General features: G+C 49.0%; 13 protein-coding genes across 13 annotated transcripts; 4 read left to right on the top strand and 9 right to left on the bottom strand.

Annotated features, from left to right (window-relative positions):
- Positions 1 to 198: 198 nt before the first annotated feature.
- Positions 199 to 2199, bottom strand: N7471_009404 (cytochrome P450; the record flags this gene model as incomplete). The annotated part of the gene is made up of 5 exons (XM_057282123.1): positions 199 to 406; positions 482 to 651; positions 714 to 990; positions 1093 to 1952; positions 2146 to 2199. 5 exons carry the CDS (start codon positions 2197 to 2199, stop codon positions 199 to 201), a joined length of 1569 nt encoding a protein of 522 aa, XP_057133006.1.
- A 367-nt stretch (positions 2200 to 2566) lies between these two features.
- On the bottom strand, positions 2567 to 4361 carry N7471_009403 (class I SAM-dependent methyltransferase; the record flags this gene model as incomplete). The annotated part of the gene is made up of 2 exons (XM_057282122.1): positions 2567 to 2827; positions 2922 to 4361. The coding sequence occupies 2 exons, from the start codon at positions 4359 to 4361 to the stop codon at positions 2567 to 2569; spliced, it is 1701 nt and encodes a 566-aa protein (XP_057133005.1).
- A 1636-nt stretch (positions 4362 to 5997) lies between these two features.
- N7471_009402 (COP9 signalosome complex subunit 1) lies at positions 5998 to 7626 on the bottom strand (the record flags this gene model as incomplete). Its single annotated transcript, XM_057282121.1, has 4 exons — positions 5998 to 6999; positions 7051 to 7331; positions 7385 to 7429; positions 7509 to 7626. 4 exons carry the CDS (start codon positions 7624 to 7626, stop codon positions 5998 to 6000), a joined length of 1446 nt encoding a protein of 481 aa, XP_057133004.1.
- Positions 7627 to 8497: 871 nt separating this feature from the next.
- On the top strand, positions 8498 to 9729 carry N7471_009401 (Short-chain dehydrogenase/reductase SDR; the record flags this gene model as incomplete). Its single annotated transcript, XM_057282120.1, has 5 exons — positions 8498 to 8591; positions 8654 to 9082; positions 9171 to 9268; positions 9341 to 9412; positions 9484 to 9729. The coding sequence occupies 5 exons, from the start codon at positions 8498 to 8500 to the stop codon at positions 9727 to 9729; spliced, it is 939 nt and encodes a 312-aa protein (XP_057133003.1).
- A 220-nt stretch (positions 9730 to 9949) lies between these two features.
- N7471_009400 (uncharacterized protein) lies at positions 9950 to 11209 on the bottom strand. The gene is made up of 4 exons (XM_057282119.1): positions 11063 to 11209; positions 10760 to 10907; positions 10596 to 10690; positions 9950 to 10527 (listed from the first exon to the last, which is right to left on the bottom strand). Exons 2-4 carry the CDS (start codon positions 10848 to 10850, stop codon positions 10159 to 10161), a joined length of 555 nt encoding a protein of 184 aa, XP_057133002.1. The 5' UTR covers positions 10851 to 10907; positions 11063 to 11209; the 3' UTR covers positions 9950 to 10158.
- A 1109-nt stretch (positions 11210 to 12318) lies between these two features.
- N7471_009399 (PX domain-containing protein YPT35) lies at positions 12319 to 13357 on the top strand (the record flags this gene model as incomplete). The annotated part of the gene is made up of 5 exons (XM_057282118.1): positions 12319 to 12768; positions 12840 to 12865; positions 12992 to 13086; positions 13156 to 13213; positions 13285 to 13357. 5 exons carry the CDS (start codon positions 12319 to 12321, stop codon positions 13355 to 13357), a joined length of 702 nt encoding a protein of 233 aa, XP_057133001.1.
- Positions 13358 to 13823: 466 nt separating this feature from the next.
- ergS lies at positions 13824 to 15461 on the bottom strand (the record flags this gene model as incomplete). The annotated part of the gene is made up of 1 exon (XM_057282117.1): positions 13824 to 15461. One exon carries the CDS (start codon positions 15459 to 15461, stop codon positions 13824 to 13826), a length of 1638 nt encoding a protein of 545 aa, XP_057133000.1.
- Positions 15462 to 17017: 1556 nt separating this feature from the next.
- On the bottom strand, positions 17018 to 17780 carry N7471_009397 (uncharacterized protein; the record flags this gene model as incomplete). The annotated part of the gene is made up of 2 exons (XM_057282116.1): positions 17018 to 17299; positions 17355 to 17780. 2 exons carry the CDS (start codon positions 17778 to 17780, stop codon positions 17018 to 17020), a joined length of 708 nt encoding a protein of 235 aa, XP_057132999.1.
- A 434-nt stretch (positions 17781 to 18214) lies between these two features.
- On the top strand, positions 18215 to 18915 carry N7471_009396 (GNAT family N-acetyltransferase; the record flags this gene model as incomplete). The annotated part of the gene is made up of 2 exons (XM_057282115.1): positions 18215 to 18801; positions 18861 to 18915. 2 exons carry the CDS (start codon positions 18215 to 18217, stop codon positions 18913 to 18915), a joined length of 642 nt encoding a protein of 213 aa, XP_057132998.1.
- A 307-nt stretch (positions 18916 to 19222) lies between these two features.
- N7471_009395 (Amino acid/polyamine transporter I) lies at positions 19223 to 19909 on the bottom strand (the record flags this gene model as incomplete). Its single annotated transcript, XM_057282114.1, has 1 exon — positions 19223 to 19909. The coding sequence occupies one exon, from the start codon at positions 19907 to 19909 to the stop codon at positions 19223 to 19225; it is 687 nt and encodes a 228-aa protein (XP_057132997.1).
- A 165-nt stretch (positions 19910 to 20074) lies between these two features.
- On the bottom strand, positions 20075 to 22340 carry N7471_009394 (uncharacterized protein; the record flags this gene model as incomplete). Its single annotated transcript, XM_057282113.1, has 12 exons — positions 22174 to 22340; positions 22041 to 22121; positions 21941 to 21991; positions 21709 to 21885; positions 21469 to 21657; positions 21233 to 21420; positions 21151 to 21174; positions 21062 to 21089; positions 20790 to 21002; positions 20547 to 20736; positions 20303 to 20487; positions 20075 to 20238 (listed from the first exon to the last, which is right to left on the bottom strand). Exons 1-12 carry the CDS (start codon positions 22286 to 22288, stop codon positions 20075 to 20077), a joined length of 1605 nt encoding a protein of 534 aa, XP_057132996.1. The 5' UTR covers positions 22289 to 22340.
- Positions 22341 to 22401: 61 nt separating this feature from the next.
- On the bottom strand, positions 22402 to 22689 carry N7471_009393 (uncharacterized protein; the record flags this gene model as incomplete). Its single annotated transcript, XM_057282112.1, has 1 exon — positions 22402 to 22689. The coding sequence occupies one exon, from the start codon at positions 22687 to 22689 to the stop codon at positions 22402 to 22404; it is 288 nt and encodes a 95-aa protein (XP_057132995.1).
- Positions 22690 to 23630: 941 nt separating this feature from the next.
- On the top strand, positions 23631 to 23993 carry N7471_009392 (uncharacterized protein; the record flags this gene model as incomplete). Its single annotated transcript, XM_057282111.1, has 1 exon — positions 23631 to 23993. The coding sequence occupies one exon, from the start codon at positions 23631 to 23633 to the stop codon at positions 23991 to 23993; it is 363 nt and encodes a 120-aa protein (XP_057132994.1).
- Between the last annotated feature and the right edge of the window lie 583 nt (positions 23994 to 24576).

The following is a 24576-nucleotide window of genomic DNA, read 5'->3' as shown; positions in this document are numbered from 1 at the left end:
CTTTCAATTCATCAACAGACTGTACCCGAATTCCAGGAGCAATATAGCGGAAATTAATCTGCCGCAGAGGAAGCGCGGAGAGGAATGACCCGACGAAAGAGTTTTCATAAGTCCCACCCCGAAAAACCTTGTCTGTACCTATTGTACGACCGGAACGCGGAGGCAAGTCATTTGCGAACCTCAAATCCTACCGCATCCCTATGATTTTGAGAACATAGTCATGGCCTCCTGAGATCCCGATACACCGGTGTCTGGAAATCGGTCTTTCAGGGTGACCATAAGAGCCGGCTTCTCCCAAAGGAAATAGGCTTTCTGGTCGGCCCAGTTGGTGCTCTCTGGGCGTAGAGCTACGTCAAAGTGGTAGAGGAGTTTGCAGAGGATGAGGCGGATTTCGCAATTTGCTAGGCTATTAGGGGGAGAGAATATGTTAGTATTGGTTGTGGTGCAATGTAGATAAAGAGAGGAATGGTAAAGAACGCACTGTTTTCCAAGGCAGACGCGTGGACCGAGACTGAATGGCTGCAGGACATCTTTCTTATCATTCTCAAAGACCGGGTCGGAGCCCAGCCAGCGCTCTGGCATGAACTCATCCGGGAAGGCGAAGTTGGACTCGGAGTGATAGGAGGCGTAGTGGTGACATGCCACAGCTGTCTGGTTAGGATTAGTACGCAGATTACAATTATGACATATTGAAGTGAAACGTATATTCGTACATCCTCAGGGAGAAAATGGCCGTTCACAACTGCTCCGCCTTGCGGTACAATGCGCGACAGACTCGTCACGAAGGGCGGGTAGATACGCAACGACTCCTCGATGACAGCATTCATGTACTTGAGTTCCTCTACGGCGCGGAAGGTCATGTCACTGTCCTGTTTGAAAGTCGAGCGGATCTCGGCGACGAGGCGGCTCATGACATGTGGGGCTGTACACAAATAGAAGATACAGCCGGATAGTAGCGTTGCGGATGTTTCGCTACCTGCCACGATTAGACTGTTATTGATTGGCATTAGCATGGTATATCAACTGCTTGGAAGAGCAAAACAAGAGAAAAGGAAAAGGGGGAAGTATTTGAAAGCAACGAAAACCACACACATAAAACCATTAGAATGAATCTCAGCCCGTGTCATAATACGCTCGCTTTCGCGATACTGGCCCTTCTCCTCGCTAAGTCCATGCTGGAGAATAGCAGACATAAAGTCCGGACGAGTCATATTCCACTCCAAGCGTCGATCGACCTTCTGTGCACTCAGCTCAAAGTGTTCCTGGCCGACGCGCTTGACTTCTCGTGGGATGAATAAGTCTAGGAGGCCCTTGAGCATAGGGAACTGATTCGCAGCTCCAATAAAGGCAATGGCCTTCATGGAGCTGAAGATCAACTTAATCCACGGGTGAAGCTGGCTGTCCTTCAGGCAGTCGAAGGACTCGCCGAACATCAGATCGCCGGTGATATCAAAGGTGGTAAAGTTCATCCAACTTATTATATCGACGATGGACGTCCCCTGCCGAACTTGAGACCGTAGTTTGGTAATCAAGGTATCAACGTAAGCTGTGATAAGGCCTTCTTGATCTCTTAAAGCCTTCTCAGAGAAAGCATGGGATAGCAGCCGTCTCTGTCTTGCGTGGGTCGCATTATCAACCGCACAGACCAAATGATCAACCCCATTCGCTGGGGCTACATATTGGCTCCGATCTTTTGGGAAGCAACCGCCAGATCTGGCACCGTAGATATCGCGAAAGGCCTGTGGTGTGTTGAAGGCCAGCTCATTGGGTCCAAGGCGCAAGATGGGACCGTACTGCTTGTGCAGCGCCAGAATGTCCAAGTGGTTATGGCCACGGAGGACGGAAAGATTAGACGGGATGCGAGATATTGCCCATAGCTTTGGACCGGGGAAGTGGCGCAGAGGAGACCAGCAAAACGCGTAGATGATGCTGTAGGTGACCCAGAGTAAGAACTGTTTGATTGAATGCTGATTAGCGCGGGGCTCTCTGCAAAGACCTGTCAGAGGGAAAGGACTAGTTCGATTGCATTGCTCAGAGCTGCTGTGTTTCCCCAGGGAGATATCTTGGAGGGGACTAGCTCTACTGTAGGGTTTTTTTTCCTGCATGAAACAAACGAGGGTTGGGAGTACGGGTAATACAACTTACCAGGCATCCTGCAGCCGCGCCCCAGAAGCCAGGACCTGAGGTAGCCCAAAACATTGTGAAATTTGAAGTAAAAGAGGTCATCCACTGCCCTGAAGCCATATTTAGTTCGGGGTCATTTGGCTGGTTTTTTCTCTGGATAGGAATGTGATATGGTAAATGTTTCTCTTTTTTCCAGGCTTCAGATTTCAAAAAGTGATTGGACACTGAACTGAGACCAAAAAATGAGAAAAGAGCACAGAAAGGCTGAGTTGTACCAATCGAATGCGGTTAGTGGCAGACGTGCAGGTAAATCGGGGCCAGGCGGAAGGAGTAGTGAGGGAGTACGAACAGGATAGGTCATTACTCCCGCATCCAGAGACATAGAGCCGTATCAAATCTATCTACAATATCCTTTTGACTCCGAACATCCTCGGGAGAATCCCTAGTCAAATTGCCGATTCGACTGGGACTGAGACGGCTTCCGACCGTAAACAACATGCAGCTTGCAGTACGTATGCACCGCGGGATTCTTGAGATCTTTCCGCACCCCCGCCAGGAAAACCTGAGTATCATTATTCGACCATCCCAGCACACGAGTGAAAAGAGCTAGCGAGTAGGATTCAACCGCCATGAGAAGGGAGCATTGGTTGTACCGACCAATCTCCTTTTGCACGGGATCCCTAGCCCATACACTCGATGGAACCTAGAGAAAGGAACACAGGTCAGTCATGACGAAGGAGGCAAACAAAAAGAAAAGCCCAATCAGAAAGAAGACCGGGGGAAGGGGAGAGTCGCACCTTGTACACCTCATCTCGAACATCTTCAAAACCAGCCTCAACCAGCCGCTGCCGGTGACCTTCAGCGATATTCATAGGTCGGTGAAATGCCTCACTCGCCTGAGTCAGTCGATCAAGAAACTCGCACAACGCCGGCGCAAGACGGATCGAATCATCGTCCGACTTGAGCATAACCTCAAACTCCTGTAACTCAACCCATCCACCGGGACGCAGATGCTCGTAGCTCTGGCGCATCAACCGCGGCCAGTCGGCGATAGCACCGCCCAGATCACGGGCATGGATGAAATCAAAGGGCCGGCTTGGGCTATACAGCCATTGCGATTCGGCGTCGTCCACCACAAAGCGAAGGTTTGGTGGGACCCATGATGGTTGGATGGGACTTAGATCGGTTCCTGTTACCTCGGCACTGGGGAAGCTGTCTGCGAAGTCGATTGCCCAAATTCCGGTTCCGGTGCCAATGTCGAGAGCGCGTTGGATGTTACTGTCCAGTGGGGCTCGGAAGAGCCGGCCGTTTAGCACGAGGTTCCGGACGTGATGGAGTAGATCTTGTCGATCTTGTTCTGGTTCGTCGTTGGGAAGGACGTAGTGGCCTTCTCGGTATGAGTGATAACGTCTTCCATTTTCGTAAGCGTAGTTTTTCACATCGGATAGCAATGACGCTGTGTAGCTGGATGTGTTGTCTGATTGTCCATCATCGAAAACTGAGTCTGAATCACCAGCTGTTGATGCTGCAGATGATGTGTCTCCATTATCATCGTTGTTGTCTGGTGATAAAGAGTTTACAGGTAGAGATGGCGTGGGTGATGGAGCGAGGTCAGAACCATCGTGACCCACTTCAGGAACGGACATTGTTGTTGGGTTCATTGGAGCCGGTAAAGAATGTGGTGTTGACAGGTCCCACGTTAAAGTCGATGATTCAATCTCAGTGGACGAGGAGATTGATACAGGTACCAACGGGTTTAGGCCCTCGCCGTCACTGTCCTCGGAGCTTTCCTCCGGAATTGGGGCCAGTCCAGGCGATGGGAGAATGCTCTCTTTGCGATGGTCGATATCAGATTCAACCGCAGAGTCCAGCAATGGGAGTTCAGGTATATCCGGCAAGCCAGATGCACGGATTGTTGGCGCTGAAATTGAAGAAGTGGGCGACAATCGCCTAGTAAACTCGGAAGCTTCTTCCATTGCCGACTCCATTTGGTCGAAAGTCCGTTTCAACGGAATGCAAGGGACAGGCACTGGCCAAGCCTCCGGACCTGGAATATCTGGCGTCATTTTGGTGGAATTTGGCACGTCGTCCGACTTCGACAAGGCTTGCGAAGAATCAGGATTCCCTGTCAAGGCTGGGTATGTGTGAGAGGATAATAGATCGGTACCCAGTTTAATTCTCGTGTTGCGTCGGCGGTCGTCCAAGCACACGGGGTAAATACAAAGGAAGTCAATCATATCGGGAAGAGGTAGCCCTAGGGAGCCAACCTATACAGTAAACGATATTTGACCACAGTAAGCAATGGACTACTTAGGATGGTACTGGGAACGAAAAGACTAAATAGTGAGCAAGCTGATTTAAGCAAAAGAAGTCAAGTTCTCATGGAATTGTCCCTTTTCCCAATGTATCACAAGGAATATCAAAAAAGGAAAAGTGCCGGAGTATATGGCCAATTTCAATATCTACAGGGGTTTGCGACATATTACGACAATCGGGCTTTTTGCCAGCAGAAAATTAAGGCTAATATGTAAATTTGTAAATCTTGAAGTAATCCACACTTTTGCTTGTCAGAAGGAGAAAAAAGCAAAGGCATTTATTTAACTGATTCAAGAGCTTGTTACAGTCTGATACCCTACCGGAAAGGAAGAAGCACATACCCACCCACGCATGGCCTTGAGATTTGTATGTGGATGCAACTGCAGTCATGGGACAGAGCGCGTATTTCCCCAACAGTCAATGCTAAGGAACGTGTGGTGACTGGGCATGGAGGAGCCGTGCAACAGTTATAACTCCGGTGGCTCGGGAATCGGCACTGTATACAATGTGGTATACATCCATCCAACAACCGAGCTAGGCCTAGCTGAATGTTAGATATTGGTTCGCATCTTTGAGCAGTAAAATCATGCAAACACTCTGGTGATGGTACCTGCTTCCCTCCTCATGAGGGGATACATCGCCGGACAGTTTTTCCATTGTCCCAGCAGTATTGGAGCTCATGTTCCCATGATTCCAACGGGGAAATTGATGGTAGCGATGAGGACAACAGGATGCTCATAGCTAACCCGAACGGTAGGTTACAAGACAATGCCGTTGGAACATTCCAGCGAACTCGCTTGGAAGGTGCTATTGTCCAAGCCGGAATGCTGGCTGCTTTGTCTAAGGTTGGGCAACTCCTTAGGCAACGTCAGTCGTCGATAACGAATATATATAGGGCAGCTCGATGGCCCAATGATGATGAACTGAGAGATGGAGAGAATATGGTTGATATCGTATGGAAAATGACTATTTGTAGGCGAAAGAGACAAAGACAAACAAAGAGCCCATTCTATATCGCAAGGCGGTAGAAAAGGCGGTAATATTATTTCCCATTAGGGAGATTATCTATGCAGAAGGCCGAACCCTAGTTGATCTTTAAATATTTTTCGGAATGCGTTTGCCTCTATGGAAATTCTGTAGTATTTTAGATGGCTTCTTAGTATAACTGCTCTGTCTATTTCCCATCGAAGCGTGACACTTGCGGGTCATCGTGTTGCACGGAGGACTAATAATCGGATTGGATCGGTGGGATTGATATCCTGTCGAGGGTCGGACAAGGTGAGAATAAGATGTTTTCAGCTACCTGGTGACCCTTCCAAAGAGCACAGTTCGTGCGATGTTTCATGTTGCTTATGAGGTTTACTATTATTGGTTGTTTAAAAGTAGACATCATCTACGTGCAGGAATACCTCACTGAGAGTTGAATTGATTTCTGTAAGCCATACAGTGTCTGCATTGCGTTGCAATCGCAGCTGGAGCATCGGGGTATTATCTCATTCGTCATCATTCATGCGCCCGGGTCACCTGGAGTCGAGGGGTCGGTCCTGTCTCCATCAATTAATCCCTACCTGGGCCTCGAGAAGGAAACCGGGAACCCTTTCCTGGTGCAGATACCTCTCCCTTTTCAGGCTTGACCTCTAGTCCTGCTTGGAGAACAGCGGCATGTAGAATCCGCCAATGGGCCTCCTCGTTGAATTCACGTAGGCTCTCCAGCGTGGTACGCTGCACCTCTGCTCGCAGGTCGATCTGGTTCGACACCAGCAACCCCTTCTCAAGGTCGATGCGAGCGTTCAGCACACCATCCTGAATGAGTCCGACCAGTTCTTGCACAAACGGCGAGGAGATGTCCGTGGGACGCGCTTCGCTGCCAACGACCGTAGGGGCAAAGATCTTCGCCATCGAGTCGAGTGTGACTCGGCTGAAAGGAATCATGTACTGCTCGATGGATTTGGTGCGGATGCGTTTGTACAATTGGGGAATGTGACGCTGAAGGTGAATGTCGAGTAGGTAGTCAGGGCGATAAGCTTCGAGAATGTCAAGGCATTGGCGGAACTTAAAGTTGCAGAAGAAAGTGATGGCGCGGCGGATATGAGGCTCGAGTTCGAGGAAGTTGCGGAAAGTCTGACTGTCGAGCACGTTTTTCTGCAGATCGTCGCGGTTCATAGAGGCGAGAGCACACAGACCACCGTAGACGGCGACATCGTTGGGGGTGATGATTTCATTGTAGGTGTCGCCCAGGTCGGGCGGGATGGACAAGAAAGAGTTTGCTGCTTCGAGGTATGAGCCTTGGTGCATCTGTGACAGAGCGGAAGCGGCCGTGATTTTAGATAGGTTTTTGGCTGCGTCATCGGGCTTTGACTGAGAGTTGCGCAGTCGGTGCACGTTTGACTGCACAGACATCCAGTCACCGCGTTCAGTAGCGACGTTGACCATCTTGAAGAGCATAGAAGTGATGTGGTTCGGGGTGGTGCAGTAATCTCTCATGCGAGAGTAAGCCTTGGAGGCAGCAGGCAGGTCACCAGTCTCGTAATGATGGTTGCCCAAATCCTCATGACCCATCTACAGAGGTTAGTGTCACGCATCTCCCAACACAATATTTCCACTTCTTACCCGGATGCTCTCTTTAATCAAATTGTTCTTGTATCCCCGCAGCTCGTGTTCCAATCGCTCTGTCTGTGTCTGTACGTATCGATTGGTTTCCTGGACCCAGGCGGCGTCAAGAGAAGCGTCAGGATCGTTCGGAGCTACTTCCGCAAGCGCGCGGACCGCCCTCTCGTATCTGGAAACGTCTTTGCTGGTTCTAGCTTCGGTGATGGCTGCCTTGAGGGCGTCGGTCGAGAGCAATGTGGAGCATGTGCCGATGAGGTAAAGACGGTCGTAGCGGGTGCGGCCTGGCGATGCATTAGAATGGGAAGTCCGCCTAGGAACAAGAAGGGTTACTCACCAGTGTAGTTTGCAATGTAAGTATCAAGATCGAATTTGGGGGCCTCTGCCAAATTATGCATGTCAGTGTTATCTGGGCACAGCAACATCATCGCGGAGATGGCCCCGCGCGGGGGTTAACATACCTTCCACTTTCACTAGTACCTTTGCTCGGGGGGTAGTAGTAGCTGTGGTAGCCTCCAAAGCGGCAGCATCCATATCTGCCCGAGACGGACCAGAGGCATCTGGAAGCGTGGTGTCCATCTTGCCGGTCTATGCGTTGCGGGCTGAAGTAGCACTGGCAAATAATCCTGAGGAACTGGAGCTTGATTGACAAGCTAGTTTTTTTGCAAAGGACGATAGCAACTAATTTGAACGCTAAGAACAATACGCTGTTTAGAGCAGAGAATAAGAGAGGTGGGTGACAAGTCATCCGGTCGATCATTGTGATGGGTGTTTGATTATATGGCAGAATTTGACCGCCTAATACACCGCCATCCAGAGGTCCTTTGATGAACGGTGGACGTAGATGAAGATCTACCTACATAGAGATAGGGCAAAGAACCCGTGATTATCTGAGAGAAACTAAGACTTTTGTCTGCAGTATCTTGTCGCATAGTATAAAAAGAACCAAGAGGCCAAAGGACAATCTGGAAAACTGGAGCTGCCGCACAAATCGTAACAGTATATGTCCATAGGGCAGGTTGGTTGCATGGACATGATACCAGAAGAGGCTTTTGATCATCAGGAAGCATGTAATGGAAGTACCGAGCCATTGACGACTACATATAGGTCTTCGGGCGTAGAAATTAATTACCGTGCCTGAGGCACCAAAGATCCTTGAACCCCGTGGAGTGGATCTGCACCAGGTATGTACCTCGGAACTTGAGTAATCAGGAAATTAAGCATCAAGTCAATCATTCGCCAGTATAAAAGCGGCTCGGGACCCGAATATATTGATTATAATCCTTGTGTTTGCCGACAGCATAAACAGATATATAATCGACTAAGCTCGGCAATCAGAAATCACAGCGACCGAAGTATATATATAACGAGCCTACTCCACGACGTCAATCGAACCCCCACTCGACATCTAGCACCATAACCGAACCACAAACTCGCCAAAGCCCTCGAAATGTCCCAAACACAGCAAGTCGCTCTGATCATAGGCGCATCACGCGGCATCGGGCGCCAGATCGCCATCGATCTAGCAAAGAACGGCTACGCCGGTACAGCCACATGCAATCCCAAATAGACCATCAAAATCATCTAAACTAACCCCGAAACCTAGTAATGCTATGCGCGAAAACAACCTCCGACGCATCAGCAGTGACCCCATTCCCACCAGACCCGAACTCATCGCTGTCCACCATCAACACAGTAGAGCGCGAGATCCGCGAAGCGGGCGGACACGCGGCAACGGTCGCCGTTGACGTGCGCGACGCCACGCAGATCCAGCATGCTGTCGAGGAGACCGTGCGCGTCTTTGGGAAACTCGATGTACTTGTGTACAACTCCGGCGCAATCTGGTGGTCGGCTGTGGAGAATACGCCTCTCAAGCGGTTTAAGCTTATGCAGCAGGTGAACCCCGAGGGGCTGTATGCGACTGTTCAGGCTGCTTTGCCTTTCTTTGAGAAGGGAGGCTGGAAAGGGCGCATTGTTGTTGTTTCGCCGCCTATTTATTCGAGGTTCTTTAGAGGGAAGACTGCTTATGCGATGGGTGAGTTTGCCTTTTATCCGTGGCTTTTGGAGGCCGGAATCGACAAGTGTGCTTGACGATGTGCTGATATGTGATGTGTTGGATGTAGGCAAAGTCGGAATGAGTGTCTTGGTCAAAGGTCTGGCCATGGACTTTGTGCGTCAAGGCCGAAATGAAATGGCGGTGACGAGTATCTGGCCTGCATCGGTATGTGTCTTGATCTTGATTTTATCCTGAGCCGGTATATGTGAGGGGATCGCTGACTGCATTACTTTCCAGTCGATTGAATCAGCAGCTACAGAGCATAATAAGGGATCCGACACATCCTACAAAAAGGATTTGAGAAAGCCCGTATGTCCATTTCTGAACATGTTATACTATACACCTTTTCTGGTTTTTTCAATACTGACACGCTGCAACAGACAATATTCTCAGATGCTGTTCTGGCTATGCTCCGTGCCCCACATAAAATAGTGAACGGGCTCCTGGACACAGATGAGGACTTCCTCCGGGAGAAATGTGGAGTCTCTGACTTTTCCAAATATTCTGTTATCCCAGGATCAACACCGCGGCGGATTATGCCGGACAAGTTCCCAGTCCTGGAGGTCGCAGAGCAAGATGATGAAGGACAGCGAATGGATAGCACCAAGGTGCGGGCGAAGATATAGGTTTGATGAGGATCAGAGGTCAATTGAGCTTGTCGCTCAGTCAAACCCAGATATACGGTTTGATATAGTACTTGGAAACTCGAGAATGTCAATAACCCATGTATGCATTAAATAGGCTGAATGGTGTTCTATAACAAGATACACTACCAATGTAGGCAATGTTAAAACAAGATGTAATGAACGAACGGCCAGCAATAGATTACTCCATAAATTCACAAGCAAGAAAGAAAAAAAAAAAAAAAAAAACAGACGCTCAATGCTAATGCAGCCGGAAAATGCAAACCCAAAAAGCAACAAAACACTAGCCAATATTAGTAAAGTCTCGAGCAAGCACAACCACAACTCCAAGTTTCATTATCCAAATAACCAACTGGACTCTTGAATCATACCCCCCCAGGGGGAGCTAATCAAGACCTAGACCCTTACACTCTACAAGAGAGTAGCAAAGCCGGCAAAAAACCCACCAACCAAGACACAAAGCCCATAGACATGACTCATATCAACAGAGGCCATGCGGGGAGCAGCGCCAGTAGCTCCATTAATAAGGGTATTGACAGGGGTCTCGGATGCAGTGGGGGTAGCGGCTTTGGCGGTAGTAGTCACATTAACACGCTTTGGATCCTGGGCTCCACAGGGGTTCTTTACTCTGCAGTCATTTTGGCAAGTGGAGTCCCCATTGCATTTGAGGACACATTGGTTGTTGGTTTCCGTGCAGGTGTAGTAGGGGATTGTCTGGGAATATTCGGTGGCATTGGGGGTGACATTGTTGCTGCATAGGCAGTAGTAGAGTAGTGTGTCCTGGGGATTTGGGGTTAGTTGGAACTTTGTTTTTCCCTAAAGGAATGCTTGGTATGTGAATGACTTACGGGTGAGCAGGTGTTTGATGTTGGTGAGCCCGAGGCTCCTGGTAGTTGTAGACAGAGGAGGGGACAGGCGGATGTTTGGGAGTTACACCAGGCCTCTGAGGGAAGGAAGACAAGTTAGTATGATAGTTTATATATAGGGGGAGGTATATAGAGCATCAACTGACCTCTTGTAGCATAGGGAACTGATGTCGGGTCGAATTGGCTGTTGACTAGAGTGGCAGCCGAGGCGAGGATGAACAAGGTCTTGGACAGCATAATGTCGGTTGAGCTTGGTGATAATTCAGGAAGAGATTATAATTTGGCACTGGGCAGCTATTGAATTTTAGTGTTAGCCTTTTTGTCTTCAACAATGCCGTGACAGTCTGACACGCCATAGAGCCCAGATATAGACCTAGCGATAGCTACCAAGGGTAGATGGAATGAAGGGGAGAAGGTGTAATGGAAGTAGGAGATGTCTTGGAACCTACTGATTTTGAATTCCTAGACTCTTTCCAGAACAAGGCGAGGAATGAGGAGGGATGGAGATGTTAGATGGTGATCTAAAGCCAATAGCAAGAGGCTGTTTTTCAAAGATGTAAACGTGAAGGGATGCAAGTAGCTCGAGGAGAAAAAAAAAGTAGCCAGCAAGGGAGGAGTGGGGAGCTCATAAAGGAAAAAAAAGCAATCACAGGACTATAAGTGACTATGTATAGAATGTACTAGTTAGTTTGCATGGTGGCACGCACTAGTGCCACCCTCGCGGTTTTACCGCATCGAATGTTTTTTTATTCTTTTTTTTTGGGCACGGCCAAGGTGTTCCCTGCCAAGTGAATTCAGTAGTGAGACCCATTGCTTTGGAAGTGAGGTGTGGATTTATTGACGAAGGGTCCGCTATAGGGGTTTGCCCTTGAGATGTGTCAATCCGGGGATATCTCGATGATCTCGGATTGCAGCGACGTTTGTCCCAGGTGGACAGCTCACTGTGTGTCACATCTGTCATCCGGTCCCCGCTCTCCACTACAGAGACATCACTGTGCCTTTCAAAGATAGGAAAGTGGCATGTCTCAGTCTGACTTGCCAGAATTAAAGATTAGAGGACGGCGATCAATCAACGCTTACCAGATTGGGATTAGTATGCAGCTTGGCTTTAAGTAGTCTGATGAAATTCCTGAGAGTGTTAAGTTAAAAGTTCAAAAGCAGACAGGTTTGAAATCATCGTCGTATCTGAGATCTTCAGAGAGGAGATACAATCAAAAATGTCAATCAAAAGGCAATTGGGCATTTCCCCGGCATATCCATATCTGCCCAGATAGCCTTAGCTAAGCCACTAACCCCGAACCAGCCATGGCCCGTGACCGCCGTTGTCTCAAATCGACTCCAATTGAATTTCCCAATCAAGTCTTAACACTTGTCTACACACTTTACACTCTTACTCTCTTGCCACCACAGTTCGCGAAGGTTAGTCTGTCTCACCTCGGATCGCTTGTACAACTCCGCCCAAGTCCAGCCCATCCTTGCATCAACCCCAATGTCCAAAATTAGCCCGTTCCCCCCCAGCACTTTATACTTGCCACCCCGCATGATGGGGGGAAGACCAAGACCACCTCCTCCCGAGGTCGGAACCATCCCCGAACCGAGCCCACACCCACTCCAAATGCACATGCATTGAACCTCAAGCAAAGCTAACAAACATCATTTCCACCAAACAGGCTAACACCATCCTATCCCTTGCAGCATCTAATGGATGGAGCCAGCAACCGAGGAGACCGGACCGGCATCTAAGCCGCACCACCCCTCCTCCCCACACCCAGATATCCAGCCCGCCCCCGCACTCCGACCTGAGACCGATACCGATACCGATACCCCCCATGACAATCCCACCGCGACAAACAGCCACAGCCAAAATGGCCCGCCCCAGAGCTCCGCATCCTCAGCCTCCGCAACATCCCGTCCCCTCTCAGCCGTAGTACCACCCTACTGGTGCCGACATGAGCGTAATATCTCGCAAGTCTCGCAGTCGTCGCTGAGTGGCGCGGCTCACATCACCCTCGAAGATCATACTGCCGACCCGAACTCGGAGACGAGTCGTGGGCTCTGGGCCAGTAGCGTTGCTATTGATGATCATGTTGTCGTGCGCGGTATGACTGGGGTTGGGTCGTATGTTGTGTGGAATTGTACAATTCAGACACTTGATGTGAGTTTTGGATCTTGTGGAAAGGGAATGCTGTTGGAATGGTTTTCTAATTTTGATGCTTCCTGGTATAGGGTGGTCCGATTGTTGTTCGGATGAGGTGTGTTGCTTATCCCCCTCCGTCTTGTTGCTTATCCCCCTCCGTCTTGTTGCTTATCCCCCTCCGTCTTTTTCCGTTTCTGTCCGGGTTGAGAGGATGTTCAGCTGATACTTGGATTTGCTACAGATACTCCGAGTTCGATGACCTGCGCCAGAGGCTGGTTGATTCTTTCCCGCATGCAAGGAGTGCATTGCCTGCATTGCCGCCGAAGAGCGTTATCTGTATGTATCCGTGCTCCCCGTTCCCTTTTATATTTCCATCGAATTAGCTAATATCCATTATTATGAAAGATAAATTCCGACCCCAATTCCTGGAATCAAGGCGCGTGGGCCTGGAGTATTTTCTCAAGTCAGTATCTCGTCGCATCCCCATGATTACCATGCATTCATTGTCTAGACCTATTTCTCACACCCTTCTAGCTGTATCCTTTTGAACCCGGAGTTCTCGGGCTCCCCTATTGTCAAGGACTTCCTCTTCGGTCGTATCTGTTAATTGAATCATCTTGTCTTCACTGGGTGATGCGGGATAGGTTACGTGGCTGGGCGTTTAGGAATCGCATTTTGCATTGTATTGTACATCATAATTCACACTTCGAGCTGATACTGGCATCGAAAACAAGCTCGAGTATGAATTGCTCAAATATCTCATTAATATGTCTCATTCGACAAATCCAATTCACGATGTGACACTTTGCTATACAGAAAAGAACAAAATCTACATAACCATGGCAGCCCACCAAGTAAACGCCAGATAGGAGGGAGCGGTTTAATACATAGACAGAAAGTAGAAAGGTACATATATAATCGGTCAAGAAACTTTTCAAGAAAACCGCACAATGACGCCACTAAGGTACAAAGATCCCAGCAAGAACACCCGGCCAAGCAATTAGAACAGAACGCCTTGAGTATGATGTAGTGTCCAGGATCGCTGACATAGCCACAAAAGAAAAAGATTAAGTTTAACGCACACAGGGCGAATAGAATACAAGAACCTCATCCTCCTCAAAATCCTTACCCTTATCGGGCTGTTCGGCAGAATCGTCCTTTTTACCACCAAGCGACATCACAACCTCACCACCAGCCTTCAACTTGCGAGTCAACGGAAAAGCGGCAACATCCGCCCGGAATATCTTCCGCAAACTTATATTAGCCATGTGAGTCATAGCGAGCACATGTCGGGGTCTAGGCATGCCAGATGGGAAAACAAGATAAATATCCGCGTCCTGAGTGGGATCCGGGCGGAATTTGTCATGGTATGCCTTCTTGCCGCCGATGGGCAGACGGTGGAATGCATGACCGTACAAGCCGCGTGTAAACTTCTTACAGGGCCACGGCATGCCGCTGACATCTTCGCTGGTGAGTGATTGGAGTGGTTCGACGCCGAGCCCGAGGTATGTGACGCCGGCGCGTCGGAGGAGTGCCATTGCCATGATGAGGAGAAGGTCGCTGATTCCATTTACGCTGCCTGGGGCTGCGATGCAAGGGTCGACATGGTAGCCGCCGGAGCCGAGGCGTCGAAGAGCGGCGAACCCGTTGATTGTTCCGTCAGGGGTGCGGATGTAGATGAATGTCATTAGGGAGGGGACAGCAAATGGGTCGTAGACGGTTATGAAGGCTTGCGGGCTGGTAGAGGTGTTGCGCTCGGCGCGCCAAGCATCGTAGATGGTAATTAGTTTGGTTTGTAGTTCCTGGTTTATGCCGTGAACGGCAGGGGCGTACACGCCCATGGTGATGCCGCCTTTGCTCTTGTTCGTGAGCTGACGGCTCTTGGTCAAGATGCGTTTTCCGCTAGTCTCGAGAATCACTTCGTTTGTCTGGGGGTTGAGTACGCGCTCTGTGGCGAAGCGGATCGTTGTCCAGCCGTTTGGTTTGGCGTGGTCTGTCAGGAATGTCTCGCTGGCGCCCATAAATGCTATGCTCCAGTGATGTCGCTGTCGGTAGGCTGCAAATTCGGAAAGGAGCTCGGGGACTTCGTCTTTGTTGCATAATGGATCTCCGCCGATGACTGCCACCCCGTTCTGGATCTTAAATGACAATGCTGCTGTTCTTGATTTGTTGACGAAGAATCGGTAGCTGCGATCGAGGATTCCCATGTGTGCCACTCTGCCATGTAGTGCAGCTATCCGTTGGATGGCTGTCATGGTTTCGAAATCGTCGAGCCCGAATACGGCATCTTGGTCTCGGTCTTCTGTTTTCGCGTGAAAGGAATCAGTAGTTGAGTGCAGGACATCGACCTTGGTTGATAGTTGTGAGCGAGTGATTGCGGGTTCATGACTGTTCACACTCGTCGCCGGGCTGGAATCGGTTATCGTGTGGAAGCTTGCAGAACTGGAATAGGAAGAGACTGCGGAAGGTGCTGCGATGTTGCTGCGCAAGTGATCCATGAGGGAAATCGACGAGTCACCAATATTATCATGATCATCGTTGCGTTCGGGTGTCTCGTAGAGCTGATCAGCCAAGAAATCTCCGATCTCATCCGCAAACAAGGTCTTTTTCGGTTTCATTGTGACAGGACCCGGAGTGTTCCCTTTGCGTTCGCGACGTGATCGCTTCTTCTTGGTTGTGGTTGTCTCGTGGGATTCCGCAGGTGCGGCCATTATGATGACTAGGACGCTTTCAGCGTCGGAGACTTAGGCTGAGAATGGAAGAGTAGGATAGATGAGAAACAAGAATCAAAATGAAAACACAGAATAAGAAAAATCAAAAATGAGGTCAGAGGCTTCGGGGAAGTCAAAGCGGCGAGAACTAAGTATGGCATGGACCGCACTTGCCTAGACGTCAGTCGGGACATCCAATGGATACAGTAGACCCTTAGACCCTGATTTTCACTAGGCAGAGGCATTTTCACGGATAGGCTCCAGTGTTACCATCTTCGAAGACACTTAATTAGGGGTATTGCTCAACTTCACCAATCATTATTCACCAATGGGGGGATCGACTGGTACCAGCCTTGTGGGTCTTTGGTTCGTCCTATCATAATAATACGAGGAAAAGCTTGGATAAAGCGCAAAATTAACGTATCCAAAGAGAAGAGCTACATATAAAAGTATGATACTCTAATATTGTTCTGTCTCCGCCCTTACGTGACAAGCGTACCTGCCTCTCACATCTTATGTGCCCTTCATCTTATTTGTGTTGGACCTTCAACCTTGCCATGCGAAAGAACAGCCCTGTCAGCATCACAGGCTCAACGGGCCTGACGGGCCCGTCGGGTCCCGTGGGCTTACTAAGGGACGATTACGTGTCTGAGGTCTGCTACCCGTGGACCGCTGGAGGTACGGATTCATCACTCCATCCATGAATAATGTGGCATAATTAAAGGCGGTCTGAGGGTTATCTATAAAGAGCACCCAGTCAATATTCTTCTTCTGTAAGCATCCCTTATCTAGTCAAGCAATTTCATCATCCTCCGCTCTGTGGGCCCAGTCTTATTTCTTTCGTAAAAATAACGACCGGTGACCCGTGGGCCTAGATAGGTAAAATCCACCCCCGGGACCCTCGCACCCCGGCACCCGGGCACCTGAGTCCTCACATGTGCAATCTTTTCCCGGCACTACCTTTGTGGCCTGTACGGGTTGGTACCCGGAGTACCCTTCGTCCCGAGCCCGGCATCTTGAGTTCTTCTTACTCTAATCCATACCTACATATGTACATTGGTCTGATTTCGCACGTACTTGATGCTATAGACCCAGTTCTTTCATCTAGGTGTAGTCCCTATCTCCATTGTATTTGCCTTACATCATTTGTTCCGAGCTAGGCAGAGGGATATAGGGGAACTAAAGTGATATGAAGGTGATGTAGGGGAACTATGCCAACTATGGGCAATTCATTTGTAATGTCTGAGCAGGTTGACTACCCTAGTTTTGAATATCAATATATCGACCTAAACAAGTTTAGCGGTCTAGCCAATATACAAACAATGGAAGTTAGCTAAGCGTGCCTAGGTTGGTTGCTGCGTCATAAGAAAGATGGGAATTAAGAAATAAATTCATAGACAAATGCAAGAGACGGGGTATCGTCAAGTTCAAGACCGCTTGAAATGGGCCGTACATAAAAGCGCAACGTATGTCTTGATCAGCACACGCATTCAATGTCCAAATCACGAGAATGAGAAAACCTGCCAGAGAAAGACAGCAGGGGGCAAAGAAGATGACTACTCATCCGCAGTACCGCATCCATTGGCCGGAGGCTCGTAACCATCACCGTCACCCTCACCGTTACCCTCAACCTCATCGCCGAACTCAATAACCTCACTGAGCTCGCTAGAAGAATCACCACTGTGATATTCTTCAGTAGAAATCTGTCTCAGATCTGCCAAAAGTTCCCTCTGCTGCCTCAAGATGTTGTTGGCCAAATGAAGGACCCTGTCAGTCTGCTCAATGCAATACCGCATCTCTTCTCTCTGACTCTCAGTTCGCACGCCCAGCAGGGAATCCTAAATATCTCAATTAGTATATCAGTATCCAAAAAAACAAACGTTCAGTACTGACAATGTGGTCAATCCACAATTGTCCAAGAACGGGGTCTGGAGTCTCCGGCAGGTACGGCGGGTAGCGATTCACGGTACGGTGCACAATACAGTCACGACGGTGGTAGGCAGATGCCGAGCTGCATCCTTGGTCATTTCGTGAAGCCGAGGCGTGGGGACGGGTAGGCCGGGAGGTCTCACGGGCGTTGTTGCCTGTGTTGTTACCTATATCCTCAATAGTCTCCACAGTGGGTTGTTCGGTCTCCCTAGTGGGCGGGTCGGCGGGGGGCTCGGTGGTCACGGCGGGTGCGGTAGCGGGACCCGCGGAAGCCGCGGCAGCGGCAGCCAGGGTCTCCAGAGGAGTGAAGTGAGGGCTTTGATCTTGAGTTTCTTTGTCACCATCGTGGCCATTGCTGCCAGGCGCGGTCGTGGCAGGTCTAGCAGCCATGATGATATGCAGCAACAGGAGGAAATCACTGGTTGAAAGTGAGTGAGGAATAAGAATTGGCAAGTAAAGAATAACGTGAAAATACGGGGACCCGATCAAATGAGGCAAGCACCGTTGGGCGCCGAGACCGAAGGGTCGCATTTTGATCGCAGTCTACCCTTTCTCCGTTATTTATAAGACTAAAACGTGTCGCTATCGCTGTCGCAAGACCATGTTTCCCTCTCTTTGTTTCTATACTCCTGGTTGGCTGGCTAATATGCACGCCAGTCCTGGAACGGTTAGCGTAGCAGCGTTTACACTAATCCCAATTAGGAAGTTGACATCCCGCATTGGTTTCGACATCATGTCTGCCCACTCACTCTTGTCAGACGTCCCTTCTTTCGAACATTCACCTTCACTGTTTATATTCTTGTATTTTTACACTAAAACACAAAATGATCACAAATCGCCCCGCTACTCTGGCTGATATCCCCCAAGTTCGCGATATCAACCACTGGTACATTGTTAACAGCTGTTCCACTTTTGCGACTACCCCACCACCGATATCCCACTATGAGGACATCCTTCGGGATCTGATGAGAAGAAACCTGCCATTTTATGTCGTCGTATCTGACACGCGGAAGACACCAGACGGAGCAGATTTAATTCTTGGCTACGCTTACTTGTCTCCTTTCCGTGGTCATTTGCTGTCCTATGCACCGACCGTTGAGATGTCCATCTTCATGCGCTATGATCAGCAGCAATATGGCTATGGAACAATTATTCTTAGAAAGCTATTGCGATTGGTGCAGGAGGGTGAAGTTGAGCACCGCTGCGAGGAAAGAGTGGGCGATATTCCACGAATTGGGTTTGGTACCTCTATGGGTGTCATGAAGACTTCTCTTGTTCAGAATATCATTGCCATCGTACCGTATGACACTGAGGATCCAATTGATGGGGAGAGGCTGAGGAAATGGTACATGAAATGGGGATTTATCGAGAAAGGGCAATTGGAGAACGTTGGACGAAAGATGGGTCATTGGTGAGTCGTTTATTACATCGTTGGACTGATGGATTTGACCAGCTGATAGCGTTTTCTAGGATTGATACTGTCTATCTTCAATGGACAATGCCAGAGCAAACGGATAGTGATTGACTTGGAGTCAGCGAACATTATCTGACTCAATGGACAAACAAAACGGCTTAGGCAGAGACGGGAGTGAACATTCACATTCAAAAACTAGGCTAGTCAGATTGCTCAGATATCACCAATGGATGGAAAATGGCCGGCGTAGTTCCCCCATATTACTTCCATGTCACCCTCATGAACCACACCCAGCTCGGAACCCGCGAGAGCACTCAAACGGCACCAAATCTCGTAGGTCCAACACTGTAGAACTTAAAGTGATCAATTAGTAAGCACCCAGAGGCTGAGAACAGAGAAGAACGTACCCATCTACTTCCTAGAAGGATGATTGGTGGCCCTTGTTGAAAGCATCAAGGATACCGTCGACAATAATGTGGAACTCCTTGTAGGCCATACTGCCAGAGTCAATCTGGCCGTTGATGTAGTGGTACAGGTCAGGCATCTCTTCCTTAAGGTCGTCAAGCATCAACTTAGTAGCAGCATACCAGCTGACACCGGGGTTCAGTTGATCGCAGATAAGAACTTGAGCATGCCAGGCGGTAACATAGGTACCAATCGAGTGGAACTGGTGGCGTCGCAGGGACCACAGCTTGGTGAATTCCTTGGACCACATGTTGTTTTCGTCAGTCGACTGCGATTTGGTGATAGCGAGGTAGGTTTCGTCAGCCAGCTCAAGGCGAGGGCGGATAGATTGGATGATAGCAGCATACTCCTCTTCCACATTAAGTACCAGCCACTTAGTGACGAGCCGGGACCATTTCAGCCAGTTCGCATAGTAGATGTGGCCGACGGTGGGTTTGGGAAGATATTGGCTAATGACAGCCAAAAGGTTGAGGCTTCCAAGGGCGAGCTGGACATCGGTTTGCCAGTACTTGAAGTCCCAGATCTTGGACAGCTTCTTGATGTTTGGGATGGTGATTTCTTCGAATGGTGGCAGGTCGTCTGCTTGGGTTCGGTTAGGGGTGGAACGTTCCATCGGACTGATGGCTTGAGTGGAAGACATGATGAGAGAGAAAAATGATGGAATGTGGATGAAAGGAGGTTGATGCAGATGAAAGGAAAGGTACGAGAAAGGAGAATAATGATGGGAGAGGGAGAGGGTGATTGTGGTTGTCAGTAACGTGATGTATTAGAAGACGAAGCTATACTCGCTTGGGACCTCCAAGCTTCACTCATCAGATTTCCCATTTGCAATAACCACTGTCTCACTCGTTCCTTCCTCTCTGGCTCGCTGTACCGTCGCAGAATACCTCTTTCCGGCAATGAACCACCAAGCAAGCTCAATGCTCAAGAAGCCGCCTACAACAACGCAGGTATAGTTCATGTTTGATACTGCGTGGTTGTTAGCACATAGCTTGGGCAAAATACTAGGTAGATGGAAAATTGCAGCACATACCAGTTACCGGCATCTGGTACGGGAACGAGAAAAAGACAATGGCAAACACTAGCCACGCCACAGAGATGATGTTCACGGTCATTCCTACCGTCTGGCCCATGAAGAATGGCCCACGGTGCATAGTCCGGCGGAATAGGAGAACATTCGTCAGGATAGGCACAAGGTAGGCCAGATTGTTGATTGTCCTATATCCATGTTAGTACCAAGCCCTTGCTAACTGCTTTGTAGTACGCGGAAAACCTACACCGCAGAGCTCATCATTGAGTTGAACGCCGTGGTTGATCCCAGATATATGCAGCCAAGAAGGGCAACAATCACGGTAACGCAGAGCTGCGCATTGAATGGCGCGCCTAGCTTGTTGTTGACGCGGGCCCATATATTCGACAAAGGCAAACCCTCGTCGCGGGCAAAGGCCCAGAATACTCGCCCAGTACCTATCAAAGTCAGAAGGGGGGTAGTCTTTGATGAATGAACAAGCACTACTCACTCAACTGCGAACCGATGACACAGGGTCCGAGAGCAATCCACACCATGAACACAAGCCCGAATGCTCCACCTCTTGTAGAGGTTGCCTGCCAAAAGAGCTCGGCAAGAGGAAGTCCAGTATGTGTGTCAGCCAAGCTGCCATAATTTTGAACTGAAAACATTAAGCTGAGCAGATATGATAGTCCAGTCACGAATGCAATTGTTAGGGTGATGGCTATCGATGCATACAGTTAGCCAGACTTTCGATGCAAGCAACCGTATCACAGAACTAACCTAGACCCAAAGGGGCATTCCTCCCGGGCTATAAAACACTGGTTAGTACAATACACAAGATTTTGTGTGTCTGATCTACACCAACTTACATTGGGCATTTCTTCTGTGATGTGCTATGGTACCGTCAGCAGCTGCGTTCAACTGGGCACCTTGAGAATAGGTACAACTTACCGAGATCCCATCCAGACCTCCAAGTGAGTACATTGGATTGACTAGTCCGGTGATGAAGCAGATAACATTGTTGTCCCAGCCGGTTTCGTTGATCCAGGTGCGAAACACGAACTTGCTGTCATTATGAAGTGGCGCTTTGGCGGCCACGACAACCATGGTAATAAACCAGGCCAATTGCAGGTAGACCACTGACACTCATTAGTGATTGAACCATGCAGGAAGAAGAGCCGACTTACATGAAAACTTGTTGATTGTCGGAATAAACCGATTCCCGAACATGACCACTCCGGCAGTCAGGATATTGAGGATTTGGTAGGCGACAAAAGTCATCCACGGTTGAACCACCAGGCCATCATGGTAAAGCGCAATCAGTGCCATGGCCGTTGTGGCATAAATCAAATTGGTCGATGCAGTTGTAAAGATCCCTAGGAGTCATCAGCTGCATGCCAAGACTTTTGATTTTGGGGCCAACTCACACCCAAATACAGTGCACCACCCAGTGGCAAAGCTGAGCAAGCTATTATATCGTTTGGGAGCAATCGCGGCGATCCAATGGTACATTCCTCCTTCCGTGGGGTACGCTGATACAAATTCTGCCAGTGAAGCCCCGACGAATGATTGGAGGATAAAAACGAGGATGAAACCATATATCACTAGAGCCCGGTCAATTACTGGCTTCCTTGCGATCGATATGGAATGGAGACTCACGGGCGCCAGGACCACCTGCATTGATCGCAGTCATTAAACCCAAGCCGAGGCCTATTATCATGTGAGTGAAATGTTGAGCGATTGCATGAACCCAACTAACCTGTCCATGAAATTGTACAATTCGCCGCCAGTCCAATCAAACTCCAAAGTGAGAAATGTCGCTCCAACTCCTGTTTATGCCCTGCATTGCGGTCAATATCATACCTCTCAATCGCACGGAATTGGAAACCTACCCATTTGGGCCAACCGCAGCTCGTCCTCATTCTGCACCCTCATAACCTCGGTCCCTTTTCGATCTCCAAGGCTTCCGACCGGCGCAGAGGCAGATATAATCTCAGGGCCGCTCATAATGGACGCAGAATCGTATGTCGCTCACGGTAGGAGGTGGGTGTCAACAAAAACAAGAAAAAAGGGGTGAACGTGAAGAACAAATTCTGCGCGACGACTTAAGTACGATCATGTTACCTCCGCGTGATGATCCTACAGCTCTTATCGTGTCCGGGAAACCTGAAAGGAATCACCGGGTTCACCGACAGTGACCCGACAGGATAGCCGGGGAGAAGGCGACGTATCAGCGCGAGGAATTGCGCCAAGACGCGGTGCGCCCCGCCGGCGATCCCGAGCTCTTCGCCGGTGCAAAACGTGGGGATGGCGGGAATCCGCTCTCGTGTCTGCTTTATGCACATGTCGTTGTAACCCCATTTAGCCTTGGCAAAGTATAAGCTTGCGCTAAGGCTTTGAGGTGACATGCTTGTGTTGGATGGGTTGTCTAATTCATGTTTGGAGATTGTGCCCGGCTTGGACTTCCGGAAGGATTGCACAAGGAAGGTTGCGACGACATAATCAAAGCATTACCGACGACTAATTGTGCGGTTTACGACCTTAACGACATAAGCGACCATGATCATGTGGTCCCAACTCTAGCCCTGGAGGCCCTTGGCGACGACTAAGCGCGCAGTTTTTCCTGCAGGTGGATGAACCACGTTATCTCCTTTTAGCGACCCTATCACCTGAAAGACGAGTACCTCATATAAGTAAGGGCGTAGTTTGTTCCAGAGTCACCAGCCCAAAAACCCTAAAGGTACCTAGGGACATATGTATATGTGATTCCATGGTATGCGAATGTTCCATCCATGGTTCAGATAGAATTTACTAGCCTAGGGCTGATTTGCTTGCACTGCACTCGGACACCACAACTATAGGAACTACAATTGTATCATGCGAATACGTGATAAGAATCCCATGTATTGAGAGTATATGGGAAGGTCTGGTAGCACGAAATGCCATGCAAAATTAATCCCCATATTTTGCAGAAGAAGAAAGTAAACGACAAATTTTGTCTATGACCTGATAAATATAGCACACCTATACAACAATAAATGATGTATGACGTATTTAGAACACAATCCCTGAGTACCGAGGACATGAAAGATAACTACCATTTTACACGTACATGTAGCTTTTGAGGCTTGTTTATGCCTCAGGACGACCTCTGGTTCTCTCAGCATGGATTCTCCCCTTGTCCCCTCTCTGTCGGACTGCATAGCGACCTCTAGGGTCGTTGGTCCTATTCGCCTTTATTGCCAGCAGAAAATCGCCCATCAACTTGAAGTTCTAACTTATCATCCATGGTTAGTGTAATGATTGATTAAATAAGCACTTCGACTCAGGTCCCCAAGAGTACACAACGATGGATATCACGGTCAGAGTGACGCCACTGTCGGCCATCGTACAATCTCTTCTTACCACGCCCTCCGCAAACCATCGTATTGCCCCACAAGTCTGTTTCCAGGGCGTCGTGACTAAGGAACTTACGAAAACATCTTCCATCCATAATATGCGGTCCGAGCTTCTCACGCCGGTTCCCGTCGGCATTGACGTTGTCGGCAACGATGGCGGCCTCGAAATGGTTAGGGAACTACGGGCACTTAAGGATCTGACTCTGCGACAAGATCGTCAAGTAGCAGAAATCCAGACACATCTAAATCAGCAAAAGAACTTCGTCCGAGCCAGTCACCATCACAACACTCACCCGTGGGGCTATCCTAGATGAGTGGGCCCACATCCTATACGACCGATCGGAACGCAATATAGCCGTGCACGGCGGAAATATTATCCTTGACATGATATTACCGCTATTACCGATGTGGACTTGGTTGATCCTCACCGCGCTACCCAATGGAAGCACCAGTTCCTCCGACATTACAACATCTCAGAAGATATTAAAAGCGCATCTAGAATTGGATGTGCCCTAATCGGCTGCGAGACCGACAAATAACTTAAGGGTAGTGCAACCTCTAGAAAGAAAAGCAAAAAGGAGACACATGACAGTTCCGTGAAGGGTTGTCTTATACTATTTCAAGAATTATACTTCCCTGTGGTTGTTTCTGGTGATTCCTCGGAGATAAAACCAATTACAATGTGCTGATTGGCGAGATCAAGATGAAATACATTGCCCCATAATTCTTCAGAGCCCCTCCAAAAAAAAAAGTCAAAGACGAGCCCCTTAAACGATAAACTATGAATGTGCAGATCTCCAAGAATGGAACTCAAATGCCAAGACCATCCATGGATTATTGGAGCTGTTACATCATTGAGCTGTTTGACTTTGTGATGCAGAACGTATTTCGGGACCT

The sequence above is a fragment of the Penicillium samsonianum genome (assembly GCF_028829775.1).
Source record: "Penicillium samsonianum strain IBT 33392 chromosome Unknown utg000005l_segment0_segment0, whole genome shotgun sequence".
Taxonomy (NCBI): Eukaryota; Fungi; Ascomycota; class Eurotiomycetes; order Eurotiales; family Aspergillaceae; genus Penicillium; species Penicillium samsonianum.
This window is presented reverse-complemented; position numbering and strand designations above follow the sequence as displayed.